The sequence below is a fragment of the Salvelinus namaycush genome, chromosome 8, assembly GCF_016432855.1.
Source record: "Salvelinus namaycush isolate Seneca chromosome 8, SaNama_1.0, whole genome shotgun sequence".
In the NCBI taxonomy this organism is placed as follows: Eukaryota; Metazoa; Chordata; class Actinopteri; order Salmoniformes; family Salmonidae; genus Salvelinus; species Salvelinus namaycush.
Genome location: NC_052314.1, coordinates 21,842,983 through 21,862,487, shown reverse-complemented (window position 1 = coordinate 21,862,487; position 19,505 = coordinate 21,842,983). Strand labels below are relative to the sequence as shown.

At 41.5% G+C, this 19,505-nt stretch overlaps 1 protein-coding gene across 1 annotated transcript in view; it reads left to right on the top strand.

Moving 5' to 3' along the window:
• LOC120052067 (cytosolic carboxypeptidase 6-like) overlaps positions 1-19,505 on the top strand; it is a gene marked incomplete at its 3' end in the record, with an annotated part of 465,946 nt that overhangs the window by 212,465 nt on the left and 233,976 nt on the right. The window contains exon 4 of the mRNA XM_038998928.1: positions 6,408-6,502. Coding sequence (XP_038854856.1) covers positions 6,408-6,502 — 95 coding nt within the window. The remainder of the gene's footprint in view (positions 1-6,407; positions 6,503-19,505) is intronic.

Here is a 19,505-nt window from a genome sequence, read left to right as displayed (position 1 = left end):
TTGCACAGGGCGGGGTCGAGACCCAGGGTCTCGAGCTTAATTACGAGTTTGGAGGGTACTATGGTGTTAAATGCTGAGCTGTAGTCAATGAACAGCATTCTTACATAGGTATTCCTCTTGTCCAGATGGGTTAGGGCAGTGTGCAGTGTAATTGCGAGTGCATTGTCTGTGGACCTATTGGGGTGGTAAGCAAATTGGAGTGGGTCTAGGGTGTCAGGTAGGGTGGAGGTGATATGATCCTTGACTAGTCTCTCAAAGCACTTCATGATGACGGAAGTGAGTGCTACGGGGCGATAGTCGTTTAGCTCAGTTACCTTAGCTTTCTTCTTCAAGATATACACTGAGTGCACAAAACATTAGGAACACCTTCCTAATTTTGAGTTGTACCCCCTTTTGCCTTCAGAAAAGCCACAATTCGTTTGGGGGATCGGCACTACAAGGTGTCGAAAGCATTCCACAGGGATGGTTGCCCATGTTTACTCCTATGGTTCCCACAGTTGTGTGAAGTTGGTCGGATGTTCTTTGGGTGGTGGACCATTCTTGATGTACACGGGAAACTTGAGCATGAAAACCCCAGCAGCATTGCAGTTCTTGACACACTCAAACCGCCTGACACCTACTACCATACCCTGTTCAAAAGGCACTTCAATATTTTTTCTTGCCCATTCACCCTCTGAATGGCACACATCTACACTGATTGAAGTGAATTTAACAGGTGACATCAATAAGGGACCATAGCTTTCACCTGGATTCACCTGGTCAGTCTGTCATGGAAAGAGCAGCTATACTCAGTGTATTAGTGTTTTATACTGAACAAAAATATAAACGCAACATCTAAAGTGTTGGTCCCATGTTTCATGATCTGAAATAAAAGAAGCTATCTATCTATCTGTTAGCTTGAAAATATGACGAGTGGTACTCAGTGTTGTGTTGGATTTGCCCCAAACATAAGGCTTTGTACCTAGGACATAAAGTTAATTTCCACATTTTTTGCAGTTTTACTTTAGTGCCTTATTGCAAGCAGGATGCATATTTTGGAAAATGTGTATTCTGTACAGGCTTCCTTCTTTTCACTCTGTCACTTAGGTTAGTATTGTGGAGTAACTACAATGTTGTTTATCCATCCTCAGTTTTCTCCTATAACAGCCATTCAACTCTGTAACTGTTTTAAAGTCACCATAACTCCCAAGTGGTGCAGCGGTCTAAGGCACTGCATCTCAGTGCAAGAGGGGTCACTACAGACACCCTGGTTTGAATCCAGGCTCAATCACAACTGGCCGTGATTGGGAGTCCCATAGTGCGGCGCACAATTGACCCAGCTTCGTCCGGTTTTGGCTGGTGTAGGCCGTCATTGTAAATAAGAGTTTATTTTTTACTGACTTGCCTGATTTAAATAACAAATATATAAATAAAATGGCCTCATGGTGAAATCCCTGAGCGGTTTTCTTCCTCCATGGCAACTGATTTAGGAAGGACGCCTGTATCTTTGTTGTGACTTTGTGTATTGATAAACCATCCAGTGTAATTAATAACTTGGAAAAACCTCCCTGATCTTTATGGTTGAATCTGTGTTTGAAATTCACTGCTCGATTGAGGGACCTTACAGATAATTGTATGTGTGGGGTACAGAGATGAGGTAGTCATTCAAAAATCATGTTAAAAAATATTATTGCACACAGAGTGAGTCCATGCAACTTATTATGTAACTTGTTAAGCAAGCCTTGACTCCTGAACTTATTTAGGCTTGCCATAACAAAGGGGTTGAATAATTATTGACTCAAGACATATCAACTATTCATTTTTTATTAATTTCTTTAAAATTAGAAAAACATGATTCCACTTTGTCAATTAGGTTAGTATTGTTGAGTAACTACAATGTTGTTGACTTAAATATTTTTGTCATTTGAGTAATGATTTAGTCTTGTTTTTGTAAAAATAACAAAAACAGTTGGCCATTTTAGTCAACTAAATACCCTTTCATTTTTGTCACATTTTAGTCATGTCACATTTGTAACCTATAGTAAACAAGCATACATCATTGACTTCCATGTGCACAAACATATATAGCCTTGTCCTACCAACATATTTTTCTGCGTAACATCCTATTCTCTTCCCAACAGCAGAAACATGACAAACATATACAGTGCCCTCCGTAATTATTGGGACAGTGAAGAATTTTCTCTTCTCTTGGCTCTGTACTCCAAAATGTTGCATTTGAAATTAAAGAACGACTGAGGTTAAAGTGCACACTGTCAGCTTTAATGTGAGGGTATTTTAGCACACAATGTCTACATCAAGTTTGTGACTCAACAAATTTGTTGGATGCATTTGCCGGTTTGTTTTGGTTGTGTTTCAGATTATTTTGTGCGTAATGGAAATGAATGGTAAATAATGTATAATGGAGTCACTTTTATTGTAAAAAAATAAGTTTGGGGTCACTTAGAAATGTCCTTGTTTTTTAAAGAAAACACATTTTTTGTAACATAAAATTGATCAGAAATACAGTGTAGCCATTGTTAATGTTGTAAATGACTATTGTAGCTGGAAACAGCTGATTTTGGGGGGGAATATCTACATAGGCGTACAGAGGCCCATTATCAGCAACCATCACTCCTGTGTTCCAGTGGCATGTTGTGTTAGCTAATTCAAGTTTATCATTTTAAAAGGCTAATTGATCATTAGGAAACCCTTTTGCAATTATGTTAGTACAGCTGAAAACTGTTGTCCTGATTAAAGAAGCAATAAAACTGGCCTTCTTTAGACTAGTTGAGTATCTGGAGTATCAGCATTTGTGGGTTCGGTTACAGGCTCAAAATGGCCAGAGCAAAGAACTTCCTTCTGGAACTCGTCAGTCTATTCTTGTTCTGAGAAATGAAGTCTTTTCGATTTGAGAAATTGCCAAGAAACTGAAGATCTCATGCAACGCTGTGTACTACTCCCTTCACAGAACAGCGCAAACTGTCTCTAACCAGAATAGAAAGAGGAGTGGGAGGCCACGGTGCACAGCTGAGCAAGTGGACATGTACATTAGAGTGTCTAGTTTGAGAAACAGACCCCTCACAAGTCCTCAACTGGCAGCTTCAATAAATAGTACCCGCAAAACACCAGTCTCATAGTCAACAGTGAACAGGCGACTCCGGGATGCTGGCCTTCTAGGCAGAGTTCCTCTATCCAGTGTCTGTCTTCTTTTGCCCATTTCAATCTTTACTTTTTATTGACCAGTCTGAGATATGGCTTTTTCTTTGTAGCCACCCTTTTCCTTGATGACAGCTTTGCACATTCTTGGCATTCTCTCAACCTGCTTCACCTGGAATGCTTTTCCAGCAGTCTTGAAGGAGTTCCCACATATGCTGAGCACCTGTTGGCTGCTTTTCCTTCACTCTGCGGTCCAACTCATCCCACACCCTCTCAATTGGGTTGAGGTCGGGTGATTGTGGAGGCCAGGTCATCTGATGCAGCACCATCACTCTCCTCCTTGGTGAAATAGCCCTTACAGTCTGGAGATGTGTTTTCAGTCATTGTCCTGTTGAAAAACAAATGAGAGTCCCACTAAGCGCAAACCAGATGGGATGGCATATCGCTGCAGAATACCCATGCTGGTTAAGTGTGCCTTGAATTCTAAGTAAATCACTGACAGTGTCACCAGCAAAGCACCCCCACACCATCACACCTCCTCCTCCATGCTTCACGGTGGGAACCAAAGGACAGATTTCCACTGGTTTAATGTCCATTGCTCATGTTTCTTGGCCCAAGCAAGTCTCTTCTTCTTATTGGTGTCCTTTAGTAGTGGTTTCTTTGCAGCAATTCAACCATGAAGGCCTGATTCACGCAGTCTGCACTGAACAGTGGATGTTGAGATGTGTCTGTTACTTGAACTCCGTGAAGCATGTATTTTGGCTGCAATCTGAGGTGCAGTTAACTCTAATGAACTTATCCTCTGCAGCAGAGGTAACTCTGGGTCTTTGTTTCCTGTGACGGTCCTCATGAGAGCCAGTTTCATCATAGCGTTTGATGGTTTTTGCGACTGCACTTGAAGAAACTTTCAAAGTTCTTGATATTTTCGGGATTGACTGACCTTCATGTCTTATAAGTAATGATGGACTGTCATTTCTCTTTGCTTATTCTTACCATAATATGGACTTGGTCTTTTTCCAAATAGGGCTATCTTCTGTATACCACCCCTACCTTGTCACAACACAACTGATTGGCTGAAACGCATTAAGAAGGAAAGAAATTTCACAAATTAACTTTTAACAAGGCACACCTGTTAATTGAAATGCATTTCAGGTGACTACTTCATGAAGCTGTTTGAGAGAATGCCAGAGTGTGCAAAGCTGTCATCAAGGCAAAGGGTGGCTACTTTGAAGAATCTAAAATATATTTTGATTTGTTTAACCCTTTTTTGGTTACTACATGATTCCAAATGTGTTATTTCATAGTTTTGATGTCTTCACTATTATTCTACAATGCAGAAAAAAAGTAAAATAAAGAAAAACCCTTGAATGACTGTGTGTCCAAACTTTTCACTGGTACTGTAACGGCAGTCTACTTCGTCCTCCTCCTCAGACGAGGAGAGGCGAGAAGGATCAGAGGACCAATGTGCAGCGTGGTAATTAGACATAATGAAATTTAATAGGACAAAACAAAAACACGATACAAACTGACAAAACACACTAACCGTCACAGTCCTTGCTGGTGCAGACAAAACACAAAGACAGGAAACAACCACCCACAATCCCCAACACAAAACAAGCCACCTATATATGATTCTCAATCAGGGACAACGATTGACAGCTGTCTCTGATTGAGAACCATATCAGGCTGAACATAGAAACAGACGAACTAGACACACAACATAGAATTCCCACCCAGCTCACGTCCTGACCAACACTAAACAAGCAAAACACATAAGAACTCTGGTCAGGACGTTACAGGTACTGTATATATAATATGTTTCTAAACACTTCTATGTTATTGTGGATGCTGCCATGATTACGGATAATCCTGAATGAATTGTGAATATAGTTACTTACCAATATCATAGCCCCCCAAAAATGCTAACCTCACATTATTGTGATGGTGAGAGGTTATATGATATTTGTGTGTCTAACTTTCTTACTCATCGTTATTCATGATTCATTCAGGTGTTTAGAAACATATTATATAATTTTTTTTGTCAACTCAGACGAAGTGATTGTTCTGATGGAAGACAGTGCAAAGACACAATTGTTGCCTTACAGCCAGCTACTGCACAATCTCTCTTGCTTTTGGCCGCGAATCCCTAGCTACCTCTCCCGTGCATGTCATCAATTTGACCGGGCGGGATAGTAGGAGGGGATATGGAAATCAATGATGAATTGTCATTGGTCTATTACAATCAGACCACCAGGTGTCGTTATGTGGTGGCCAAAACACCTACTTTGCCTTGTCTTAACAGAAGTACAGAGGCGGTTGCAGCCTGCCTGCCTTGGTGGAGTATAGAGCTCCACCTTGGAGTTAAAGAAGCTTAACAAATAGATTACAGGTATGAGACGCAGCCACTAAATAAGACAATCTGAATTGGTGAAAAAGAAAAAAGAGGACCAATATAAGTCAGAAAATGAGGATGTATTTGCCTGAGGAAAAGCTGAAAGTAGGCTGGCAACAGATGTGCAGGGCAGTAAAGTTTAATTGAAATGCCAGCAGCAATGGTCTTATCTCCACGGTACAGGAGCCTGCTGCCAGTCAGAACATCAGTTAAATGTCATTTTACCTAAGTCTGAATTAGACTGCCACAATCCCTGCTCCTGTGATGGCAAGGAGGGAGGGGGAGGAGGAGGGGGGTTGTAATAGGATTTCAGTAGCACACAGTTCACTTCCACCACCTGGACTAAGTTGGTAATTTGATATGGTCCATCAATAGGATTCATTTACTGTACAATGATAATATTATTGTCATTATTTATATATTTATTAATCTCTCCCCCTCCATATTTCTTCCCCTGATCCTAATCAGGATCCTGGTGGAGGAGTGGGACCCCAGTGCATTTCCTGGGACAGTAGGACATATCCCTCACCTAGCTATGAATTAATGTTTTAAAGCCAAGCTGGCCCCATGGTAGCCTGTCTGTTTCAGCATGATCATCTGCTAGGCCACCGTTTCACCACACTTTCTGTTGACAGATATGTCTAGTCTTTTCATCTCTACTTTATAGTGTGTTGTGCTATCATGCGTTGAAGCACACTTTCTTATCTCTATTCAGGCATAATAATCAGTCATTATATACGATTGACTGTGTTGTGTTGACATCATGAACTTTTCTCATTCAGTGCTCCATTTCTGATATTTCTACCCTTTCATATCATCCCTTTTTTCTTGTTCACAAATTCTACCAATCTAATAGAATCCAATCACATTTTTCTTTCAGAGGGTGATTTTCAACATTGTCAACTTCAGCAAGACCAAGAGCCTGTACAGGGATGGCATGTCTCCAGTGGTGAAGTCCACCAGCCGGCCTAAATGGTACAGTCACAGTTTAAAGAAAACTAAAACAAAAAACACTTAGAAGGGACTGTCCTATCTTTATGATGAAAGCTTAAACCCAAACGTTAACTGAGGTTTTACTTTAAACCTGAAACCTGCATGTTTATTATGATAGGAGAACCTACATGTAGTCAACCTCAGGCCATAACAGATAGCTAGATCCAGCAAAACTGTCAGAATCAGAGTCATCTAACAGGTGCATAAAGGGGCTGTTGATCTCACTCAACACGTCTATACCAATGAAGTTGAGGGTAGATTTGTAGATGTTCTATTTGTCCAAAGTACTACTTGCTTGTGGATTATTTAGTTGTCCTCTAATTTCTCTGGAACTATCTGTTCAACCTGTACGTCTTTAGTTTTCCAGACCTTAAAAATAGGGTGTTTGAAGTTGGAGATGTTGCTAGAGATGTTCTGTTTCCATGACAGCGATGGCCTGGTAGTTTGCGGGACAGTGACAGGGATGTTGATTAGATCATTAGAACTGAGGCGAGAGCAGCTGCATACGTAACACTTTGTTGTAGACGTGGCCCTACGTAGGTTTCATTTTCTCCTGTAACTGAAAACTGTCCTCTGTCACACTGCTCTGTGTCAAAACAGAAATACCTTATTTACGTAAGTATGCATACCCTTTTTTAAGAGACTCGAAATTGAGCTCAGGTGCATCCTGTTTCCATTGAAAATCCTTGAGATGGTTCTACAACTTGATTGGAGTCCACCTGTGATATATTCAATTAATTGGACATGATTTGGAAAGGCACACACCTCTCTATATATGGTCCCACAGTTGACAGTGCATGTTAGAGCAAAAAACAAGCCATGAGGTTGAAGGAATTGTCCGTAGGTGGTCCGAGACAGGATTGTATCGAGGCACAGATCTGGGGAAGGGTACCAAAAAATGTCTGTAGCATTGAAGGTCCCAGAGAACACAGTGGCCTCCATCATTCTTAATTGGAAGAAGTTTGGAACCACCAAGACTCTTCCTACAGCTGGCCGCCCGGCCAAACTGAGCAATCGGGGGAGAACGGCCTTGGTCAGGGAGGTGACAAAGAACCCGATGGTCACTCTGACAGAGCTCTAGAGTTCCTCCGTGGAGATGGGAGAACCTTCCAGAAGGACGACCATCTCTGCAGCATTCCACCAATCAGGACACCTACAGCACCCGATGTCACAGGAAGGCAAAAAAGATCATCAAGGACAACAACCACCCCAGCCACTACCTGTTCACCATCGCTATCATCCAGAAGGCGAGGTCAGTACAGGTGCATCAAAGCTGGGACCAAAAGACTGAAAAACAGCTTCTATCTCAAGGCCATCAGACTGTTAAACAGCCATCACTAACATTGAGAGGCTGCGGCCAACATACAGACTCAAATCTCTAACCACTTAAATAAATGGACCTAATACAAGGTATCACTAGTCATTTTAAATAACACCACTTGAATAATGTTTACATATCCTACATTACTCATCTCATATGTATATACTGTATTCTATACCATCTACTGCATCTTGCCTATGCTGCACGCCATCGCTCATCCATATATTTGTACATATTCTATTCATCCCTTTACATTCGTGTGTATAAGGTAGTTGTTGTGAATTTGTCAGATTACTTACTGCATAGTCAGAACTAGAAGCACAAGCATTTCGCTACCCTCGCATTAACATCTGCTAACCATGTGTATGTGACCAATAACATTTGATTTGATTGTATGATAGAGTGGCCAGACGGAAGCCACTCCTTAGTAAAAAGCACATGACAGCCCGCTTGGAGTTTGCCAAAAGGCACCTAAAGGACTCTCAGACCATGAGAAACAAGATTCTCTGTTCTGATGAAGTCAAGATTGAACTCTTTGGCCTGAATGCCAAGCGTCACATCTGGAGGAAACCTGGCACCATCCCTACGGGGAAGCATGGTGGTGGCAGCATCATGCTGTGGGGATGTTTTTCAGCGGCAGGGACTGGGAGACTAGTCAGGATCAAGGCAAAGATGAATGGAGCAAAGTATAGAGAGATCCTTGATGAAAACCTGCTCCAGAGCGCTCAGGAACTCAGACTGGGGTGAAGGTGGGCTCAGGGTCAGGGCAGGCAGAGGTCAATAATCCAGGGTGGTGTGACAAGGTACAGAACGGCAGGCAGGCTCAGGGTCAGGGCAGGCAGAATGGTCAAAAACAGGAACTAGAAAAAGACAGGAGCAAGGGGAAAACGCTGGGAGGCTTGACAAACAAAATGAACTGGCAACAGACAAACAGAGAACACAGGTATAAATACACAGGAGATAATGGGGAAGATGTGCAACACCTGGAGGGGGGTGGAGACAATCACAAAGACAGGTGAAACAGATCAGGGTGTGACAGTACCTCCCCTCTCTAGGGGCACCACCTGGCATCCTACCTGGTTGACCGGGGTGTCAGCATTGGAAATCCGCTATGAGGCCTGGGTCCAGGATGTCCCTGGCGGGTGTGACAGTTACATGAAGTACTGTAGCTTAATTTGTTAATCATAGGCTACCATCTCAGTTGTCTTACTTGGCACTGGAAGAAAATTTACAATTTTTACAATTTATCGCAATATAACTTTTTGTCCATATCGCCGGGCTCTAGCACCCAAAATAATTTATTGTCATTTCAAGTTTCCAGTTTTTATAAATTCGTACGGGCTACATATTGTATACACCGTCCAACTAAATGCTTACTTGCAGGTTCCTTTTAGACAATGCAACAACAATAATAAATAATACAAGATAAGACTACAAACATAAATTAAATGTCTTAGTAGAATAGAATAAACATTTTAGCATAATACAGAAAGGCACAATTTATATTCCAATATTGACACACGTTTTGGGGAAGGAGGGGGATTTGGGGGCAAGTGTTTAAATTGTGCAGTATTTAGCAGCAGTCGTGTGTGTGTGTGTGTGTGTGTGTGTGCGTGCGTGCGTGCGTGCTAAGGTGTTATTGCAAAAAAAACAAAAAGCATATGGTTTTTGTCCATATCGCCCAACTCTAATTGATACCATTCACATACATGTTTGAGGACTGCTAGAAGGCCTATCTCTGCGATGGCCATTGTAATACATTGCAACCTTTTTTTTTTTAAACATACCACATACTCTCTGTATGAATGATGCATTAGAATTCCAAAACTGATGTTTCTGGTTCAATTTGCATATGAACCGTTGGTTGTTTATGTGATTGCTGTCATCGGTAATAGTCGTAGAGTGATGGATGCAGAGGTGGGGGCGGGAGGGTGTCGTGGGGCTGGGTGCATCTGCCAGACATGCCGAGGCACAGGGCTGACGTGGGAAACAGGGTTACGTGATCAAGTGTGCCCATTCAACAGGAGCCTCTGTCATAAGGCGATCAAGGGCAGCCATCGAAACTATTAAAAACAATGAAAATAAAAACTTAAATATTAACTACACAACAAACATAAGAGGATAAAAAAACTAAAGAACAACAATATACACAGAACGACTAAAAAGCACCCTAAGGAAAAGCAAAGCTTAAAAAGTGTTTAAGATATCTATGTCCACAGTTTCACCCACCCCTCAGGTTGTCTGGCAGGCTATTCCAGAGAATGGCGGGCATAATAACTAAAGGCTGCCTCTCCATGCCTTTAGGTCCTAGACTTTGGAATAGTTAAAAGACCAGTGCCAGAGGACCTGAGTGACCTACTGGGTACATAACTTAAAAGCATGTCTGACATGTATTGATTTAAAAACCAATAGAATAATCTTAAAATGTATTCTAAAACTCACAGGCAGCCAGTGCAGAGACCTTAAAACCAGTGTAATGTGTGCTCTACGTCTGGCCTTGGTTAGTACCCATGCTGCAGCATTCTGTATGTTTTGCAGTTGACCAATGGCTTTCTTGGATAGACCAGACAGGGGAGCGTTACAGAAGTCAAGCCAGCTTGTAATAAAAGCATGGATGAGTCTCTCTGTATCAGCCTGAGAAAGAAACGGCCGCACCTTGGCAATGTTCATCAGGTGGTACAAAGCTATTTTGGTCACATTTCTAATGTGTGATTCAAAATAGAGTTCAGAATCTAAAATAACACCTAGGTTTATTGCCTGTGAATTAAAATATTCAGCCAGATTCTGTCTCTGTGCTTTGGCTCCAAGAATAAGTACCTCGGTCTTAGAAAATATGTGATTATCTGCTGCTATTGCTAGTGGTGGATTGAGCTGGGCTGGTGGTGGATAGTTTTGCAATGGTAAAATCAGAGAATCACACTGCAAAGAGATGAGTTATGTCCTAGCTTGAGCCTGCCCCCTCCCAGGGAAAACCCATATTCCTCGAAGGAAACCAGAGAGATCAGAAGTCGGACAGTTCAATTGTCTGCAAGCTCTTCATCATGCAGCTCGGGGGTGGATGAGCAGAATTTTAAAAAGCCCACAGACCTGTTGAGAGCAGGCTGACTCCAAACACCCACGCATGAGCTGTACATTGGCTTTGATCCACTTAACTACAGAACAGTGAAGTTCACTTGGTAGATATATCAAGAAGTGAGAGGGCTTCTAATAAAAAGTCCCATTTGGATAACAATGACCGAGGGGCTTTCACAATACATTAACTCACTGGCTCCTAAACATTACATCGGCTGACATCTCCCCATCTCTCCGCCATTCTGATCCAACTAATACTGATGGAGGGTGTCAGAATGGACCAGCAGCTCACGTGGTGCTCCAGGTATGTCAGCTCCCTCAACGCTAGCGTTTATCACCTGGCATAACCTGCTTGTTGTAACACAGTGTAAATCCAGTGCTTTTTCTCCTCTAATTACTGCACCTTCAGGCTCACGATGGATCCCTGCACTTGGCAATGGGCTCTAATCGGAATGCTGTCTCTCACAGGGGAACACAACCTAGCCCCCAGTAGCGCAATCAGGGGCCCCAGGAAGAACTGCTCCTGCGGAGAGATAAAGACTTCAACTTTTGGGTTAAAAGGGACTTTTCTACTGATAAATACAGCAAAAGCAATCTATTCTCTATTTTCTCCCTGTCTGTCACCCTCTCTCTCTTCTCTGGTTCTCTTTTTCTTCTTTATCCCATCCTGCATTGATCAGGTAGTTAAAATTATTTGCAATTTGCTTGATTTATTCCATATCTGTGACTGTCAAAAGAAGATGCTTTGTTGTCATAATGGAAAGCAAATGGAGGAGCTGTTAAAAGCATCTTGACCACATGTGGCCAAACAAACAATGCCATGTTCGGTCTTGTCACGTCCTGACCATAGTGCTTATGTGTTTTGCTTGTTTTAGTGTTGGTCAGGACGTGAGCTGGGTGGGCATTCTATGTTGTGTGTCTAGTTTGTCTGTTTCTGTGTTCAGCCTAATATGGTTCTCAATCAGAGGCAGCTGTCAATCGTTGTCCCTGATTGAGAATCATATAGGTGGCTTGTTTTGTGTTGGGATTTTGTGGGTGGTTGTTTTCTGTGTCAGTGTTTGTGCCACACGGGACTGTGACGGTTAGTACGTTTGTTGTTTTGTATTTTGTCTAGTTTTCATGTTATTAAATTATGGAAACTTACCACGCTGCACATTGGTCCTCCGATCCTTCTCGCCTCTCCTCGTCTGAGGAGGAGGAAGAGCTAGACTGCCGTTACAGGTCTTAGTAAGCTCACAGAGTTTTATTCATTCCTTCAGATGTCTTAAAAAAAAACACAGAAGATCCCTTTCTACAGTTTTACTGAAAGATGTGTTTAAACAAGGTATTCCGTTCACCAGCTATGGAGATCTACGTCACCGGCCTTCTAGGCATTATTGATTATTATTACCACCAACCCCGGACTGTCTTGTCTCATTACGCACACCTGGTTCCCATTCCCCCTGATTAGTATGTGTATATATGTGCCCTGTTCCCCATTGTCCTTGACGATTATTGTCCCATGTCTGTTGGTCTTGTGAGTACCTGTGCTCTGTTGTATCGGTTTTTGTGATACATGTTATTGTGCACTTGTTATTACAGGTCTCGTCCCGTGTATTATTTAGAGGATTACACCTCGCTCTTTTGTTTGGGTTACCCTGTGTTATATATTTATGTGTTTGTTTTGGGCTTCGTCCCCGTGGTTTTCATTACGTATTTTATTTTGGGTGTAGAAATAAAAAAAACTATTACGTATTCCTGCGCTTGTCTCCTGTCATTATACACCGTGACACGAGCTTCATTTCTTAAAACATGACCAGAGTTATAACTACAATCCTTAATTGAAACAATAACAAAGCAGACACCCCGCCTCTGTTTTGGTAAAAAGCTGTGGGATGGGTCTTGAGAATTTGAACCACTCTCAAATTAATAGACAGAGAGGTATGGATGCAAGGACTGACCATCCATGATGTCAAAAGTATAGTTTTAACCGTGTTTTGAGGCTATATATATATAGTGTTTGTTTACAAACATCAGAGTAAAACAAGCTTATATTTTGGGTTCTGATGGGGTACGACAGTTGAACTAAAAGCATTATGCATTTGTTATATTCTTCAAGAATCAATGTGTATATAATTTATAAGTACAAAAATGGATGTAGCAATTAAACAAGCTTTAAACTATTAGTGCAGTTTTAAACAGCTTAAAACCAATAGGCTTACGGTAACCAATAGCTCCTGTTGAGGACAACGTAAATAACTTTATTCAACCTTGAATCAAGAGTTTTGCGATTCAAAATATCAACAGTATCACCACCTAATTTGTTGATATACTGTAGGCCCCACTATTAAGAGTGACAGCAGATTTTTACTGTAGCCTATTAGTCGCCTCCCAACTTTGTATTTGTATTTATAAGGGATCCCCATTAGCTGCTGCCAAGGCAGCAACATATTAAAGCACTTACATTACATATAAAACAGTACATCATATAACATTACACCACTACATATCTACAATAGAAAATTATTAATACCACCATACAACATTATCACAATGTATGCGTATGCATGTGTCTGTACCTTTTGTGTGTGTCTCTTCACAGTCCCTGTTGTTCCATAAGGTGTATTTTTACCAGTTTTTGAAATCTGATTCAACTACTTGCATCAGTTACCCGATGTGGAATAGAGTTTCATGTAGTCATGGCCCTAGGAAGTACTGTGCGCCTCCAATAGTCTGTTCTGGACTTGGGGACTGTGAAGAGACCTCTGGTGGTATGTCTTGTGGGATATTCATAGGTGTCCGAGCTGTGTGCTGGTAGTTTAAACAGACAGCTCAGTACATTCAGCTTGTCAACACCTCTTACAATAACAAGTAATGATGAAGTCAATCGCTCTTCCACTTTGAGCCACGAGCGATTGACATGCATGTCATTAATGTTAGCTCTGTGTACTTTTAAGGGCCAGCCGTGCTGCCCTGTTCTGAGCCCACTGCAAGTAGTCAAGGTGCAACAAAACTAGGGTCTGTAGGAGCTGCCTTGTTGATAGTGTTAAGGCAGAGCAGCGCTTTATTATGGACAGACTTCTCCCCATCTTAGCTACTGTTGTATCAATGTTTTGACCATGACAGTTTACAATCCAGGGTTACTCCAAGCAGTTTAGTCACCTCAACTTGCTCAATTTCCACATTATTCATTACGAGATGTAGAGGTTTAGGGTTTAGTGAATGACTTGTCCCAAAATATTTAGGACTAACTTATTCATTGCTACCCATTCCGAAACTAACTGCAGGTCTTTGTTAAGTGTTGCAGTCATTTCAGTTGCTGTAGTAGCTGACATGTATAGTGTTGAGTCATCTGCATACATAGACACACTGGCTTTACTCAAAGGCATGTTAGTAAAGATTGAAAAAAGTAAAGGGCCTGAACAGCTACCCTGTGGAATTCCTGATTGTACCTGGATTATGTTTGAGAGACTTCCATTAAAGAACACCCTCTGTGTTCTGTTAGACAATGTAACGAGTGCGCTGAGAGTCGGGAAGCAAGTTCAGGGAGTGAGTGTTTTAATAAATAAAATAAACAATGAACACAAAACACAAACAAAGCTCCGACATGAAAACAGAGTCAATAACACCTGAGGAAAGTACCAAGGGGAGTGACAGATATAGGAAAGATGATCAAGGTGATGAAGTCCAGGTGAGTGTCAGGAGGCGCAGGTGCGCGAGACGATGGTGGCAGGTGTGCGGGATAATCAGCAGCCTGATGACCTAGAGGCTGGAGAGGGAGTATACGTGACAGACAAGTAACTCTTTATCCACATTATAGCAGGGGGTGTAAAGCCATAACACATATGTTATGTTACGTTTTTCCAGCAGCAGACTATGATTGATAATGTCAAAAGCTGCACTGAAGTCTAACAAGACAGCCCCCACAATAATTTTATCATCAATTTCTCTCAGCCAATCATCAGTCATTTCTGTAAGTGCTATGCTTGTTGAGTGTCCTTCCCTATAAGCGTGCTGAAAGTCTGTTGTCAATTTGTTTACTGGGAAATAGCGTTGTATCTGGTCAAACACCATTTCTTCCAGAAGTTTACTAGTTGTTGGTAACAGGCTGATTGGTCGGCTATTTGAGCCAGTAAAGGGGGCTTTACTACTCTTGGGTAGCGGAATGACTTTAGCTTCCCTCCAGGCCTGAGGGCACACACTTTCTAGTAGGCTTAAATTGAAGATGTGGCAATATCTTGCCACATCACCTCTTCCACACTGACTTTACGGAATTCAAAAGTACAATTTGTCTAATTTGGTCAGATATACTTGAATGTATAGTGTCAGCGTTTGTTGCTGGCATGTCATACCTAAATTTGCTTGTCTTGCCAATCAAAAAGTAATTAAAGTAGTTGGCAATATCAGTAGGTTTTGTGATGAATGAGCCACCTGATTCAGTGAATGATGGAGCCGAGTTTTCCTTTTTTCCCAAAATGTAATTTAAGGTGCTCCAAAGCTTTTTACTGGCATTCTTTGTATCATTTATTTTTGTTTCATAGTATAGTTTATTTGTATTTAGTTTAGTCACATGATTTCTTAATTTGCAGTACAATTACCAATCAGCTGGGCTGCCAAACCTTTTGCCTTATCCCTCTCCACCATACAATTTTTCAATTCCTCATCAATCCAAGGGGATTTAACAGTTTTTACAGTCATTTTCTTAATGGGTGCATGCTTTATTAGTAACTGGAATAAGCAATTTCATAAATGTGTCAAGTGCAGTTTCTGGTTGCTCCTCATTACACACCATAGACCAGCAAATATTCTTTACATCATCAACATATGAATCATTACAAAACCTTTTTTCTAGTTTTCCTAGATATGGCGACTATATTGTGATTACTACATTAAATGGATTTGGATACTACTTTAAAGCAAATTTCTGTAGCATTAGTAAAGATGTGATCAAAACATGTTGATGATTTCATTCCTGTGCTATTTGTAACTACCCTGGTAGGTTGACTGACAACCTGAACCAGGTTGCAGGCACTGGTAACAGTTTGACGTTTTTTCTTGAGTGGGCAGCTTGATGAAAGCCAGTCAATATTTAAATTACCCAGAAAATATACTTCTCTGTTGATATCACATACATTATCAAGCATTTCACACATATTATCCAGATACTGTCTGTTAGCACTTGGTGGTCTATAGCAGCTTCCCACAAGAATGGGCTTTAGGTGAGGCAGGTGAACCTGTAGCCATATTACTTTAACAGTATTTAACATGAGATCGTCTCTAAGCTTTACAGGAATGTGGTTCTGAATATAGACCGCAACACCGCCCCCGTTGGTATTTCTATCTTTTTGGTAGATGTTATAACCATGTATTTCTACCACTGTATTATCTAAGTGAGTTTCAGAATATGAATGTCATCTGTTACAAGCAAGTTATTGACTTCATGGACCTTGTTTCTCAGGCTGCATATGTTAATATGGGTTATTTTTAGCACTTTTCTGGGTTGCTTGATTGTTTTTTATCAAGACACAAGGCGAGACCCAAATGCAGACACAGGAGGCAGATGGTTGGAGTCTTACAATGTTTATTCATCCAAAGGGGTAGGCAAGAGAATGGTCATGGACAGGCAAAAAGTTCAAAACCAGATCAGAGTCCAGGAGGTACAGAGTGGCAGACAGGCTTGTGGTCAAGGCAGGCAGAATGGTCAGGCAGGCGGGTACAAAGTCCAGAAACAGGCAAGGGTCAAAACCGGGAGGACTAGAAAAAGGAGATGCAAAAAGCAGGAGAACGGAGAAAATGCTGGTTGACTTGGAAACATACAGGAGGAACTGGCACAGAGAGACAGGAAACACATGGATAAATACACTGGGGAAAACAAGCGTCACCTGGAGGGGGTTGAGACAATAACGAGGACAGGTGAAACCGATCAGGGTGTGAGTGTTAATGCTTTAATTGGAAGCTTATCAGAATTAGACTTGCTCATGTTATTTATATTGGAGCTGATAGTGCAGGGTGAGCTGCACACAGTGGTCTTCCTACTAGGGCACACCGCCTCAGTGTTAACAGTGTAACTCTCGTTCATAGGCTCATGATTACTGTGATTACTGCATACAATAGCTGTAGGATCAATAGAGGTTTTCAGGGAAATTAGGGGGACATAAATTAAGTTACTTACATTGTGTCTGCCAATGCCCCTAGGATAATGTACATTTGATGCAGCATTATGATGACTCATTGTCACAATGGTAGGGATTAGCTGAGCTGGTCTTGGGTCATTGATAAGTCATTGTTTCAATGCAGCCTTGAAAAGCGTGGATAGAGTCCAGGAGCCAAGATGATTTGGATGGACTCCGTCTGTCACGCCCTGACCATAGTTTGCTTTGTATGTTTTATGTTTTGTTTGGTCAGGGTGTGATCTGAGTGGGAATTCTATGTTGTATGTCTGGTTTGTCTATTTCTATGTGTTTGGCCTGATATGGTTCTCATTCAGAGACAGGTGTTTTGCGTTGTCTCTGATTGGGAACCATATTTAGGTAGCCTGTTTTGTATTGTGGGTTGTGGGTGATTGTCTGTTTAGTGTCAGCACTATTTGTTATTTAGTTTCACAGTCGTCGTTTTTGTATTAGTTTCGCAAAGTGTTCTCTTTCTATTAAAAACAAGATGAACACATACCACGCTGCATATTGGTCTTCCGATCCTTCAAACTTTTCCTCGGACGAGGAGGAAGAAGACAGCCGTGACACCGTCATTCTGTTTCCAGAAGGCGTCAAAGTTATCTATGAAAGTGACTCCAGCAGAGCTACAGTAATCTTTTAGCCAGATGTGCAATGTCAGTAGCCTGCTGAATATTTATGTAATGACAGTAGCCTGCTGTATCTTGACCACAGTTCACTCAGTTTCACACAAACTTTAATAAAAGACACCTTCTTGCTCGCACACAGCAATTAAGTGTGTAAAGCAGGGCCCTCTGGATGTTCGTCACACCTCTGTAATTGCATAGAAAACCCTTGCTATTCAGTCAGGGATCCTCCAGAAACAATACAGGTTCAGTAGAATATTAAACACTGTCTTTCCCTTTTCCCAGCCTTGACCCCTCCACCATGCATATGTTTTGGACTGGGTTGTGGTAGTGGGTGTAGGCGTTGCATGTGGCAGGCCTCTGTTTGATTAGGCCTCCCCATGCAGTCCTTTGATGTGCGGCAGGTAGCCTAGTGGTTAAGAGCACTGGGCCAGTAACCGAAAGGTCGTTGGTTCGAAACCCCATGCCGACTAGGTGAAAAATCTGCCAGTGTTCCCTTGAGCAAGGCACTTAACCCTAAATGCTCCTGTAAGTTTCTCTGGATAAGAGTGTCTACTAATTGACAAAACAATTGAAATGTCAAAAAACGAGGGGCAGTGTAACTTAATGTAGGCAGAATTGTTCTCAGTTGGATAATCCCCTTTTATAAATGGCACAGGGTCATTGCAATTCTGCATATAGCCACAAACAGGCCCAGTCTTTGAAAATACAGTTAGGAAGGGCTTGACTTCTGGGCAACATTCTAACACTGACATCAATAGCCAAAAGCAGTCCCCAATGAACGACTCTTTGTATCCCTTAACACATCTTGTAGAACATATTTACAGGTATCCACTTTTTCTCTCAGAACAATGTAGAAAATAATGTTGTTTTTTTTACAACACAGTAAGTTATATTTTTTGATTTCAAAGGATTTGGCATAGTTTCTCCCAGCAGGTCAAGATCAAAAACATTTGGACACAGCACAGAGATAAAGTGTATCTCAACTAATCTGAACAGCCCTTAGGTAACATGGAGTGTAAAAAGTGTGAATCTGGCTGTGAGATACGATGTAGTTTATTGTTGCTCTATGGCATCTCGTTCTCATTTTTTCCCCATTAGCCTGTGACCAGGGGTTGGCTGATGTTGACAGTTTCCTGTGGAAGATGCCTGGTGTTTCGATGGCTGCCCTTGATCGCCTAATGACAGATGCCAATGCTCCTGTTGAATGGGCACACTTGATCACATAACCCTGTTTCCCACTTCAGCCCTGTGCCTCAGCATGTCTGGCAGATGCACCCATCCAGCTATCTTCTTTATACCACCCCTACCTAGTCACAACACAACTGATTGGCTTAAATGCATTAAGAAATTCCACAAATTAACTTTTAACAAGGCACACCTGTTAATTGAAATGCATTCCAGGTGACTACCTCATGATGTTGGTTGAGAGAATGCCAAGAGTGTGCAAAGCTGTCAAGACAAAGGGTGGCTGCTTTGAAGAATCTCAAATCTCAAATATACAGTTGAAGTCGGAAGTTTACATACACTTAGGTTGAAGTCATTAAAACTTGTTTTTCAACCACTCCACAAATGTCTTGTTAACAAACTATAGTTTTGGCAAGTCGGTTAGGACATCGACTTTGTGTATGACACAAATCATTTTTCCAACAATTGTTTACAGACAGATTATTTCACTTATAATTGTCACGTTCCTGACCTGTTTTCTCTTGTTTTGTATGTGTTTATTGGTCAGGGCGTGAGTTTTGGGTGGGCAGTCTATGTTTTCTATTTCTATGTTGGGTTTTTGTGTTCGGCCTGGTATGATTCTCAATCAG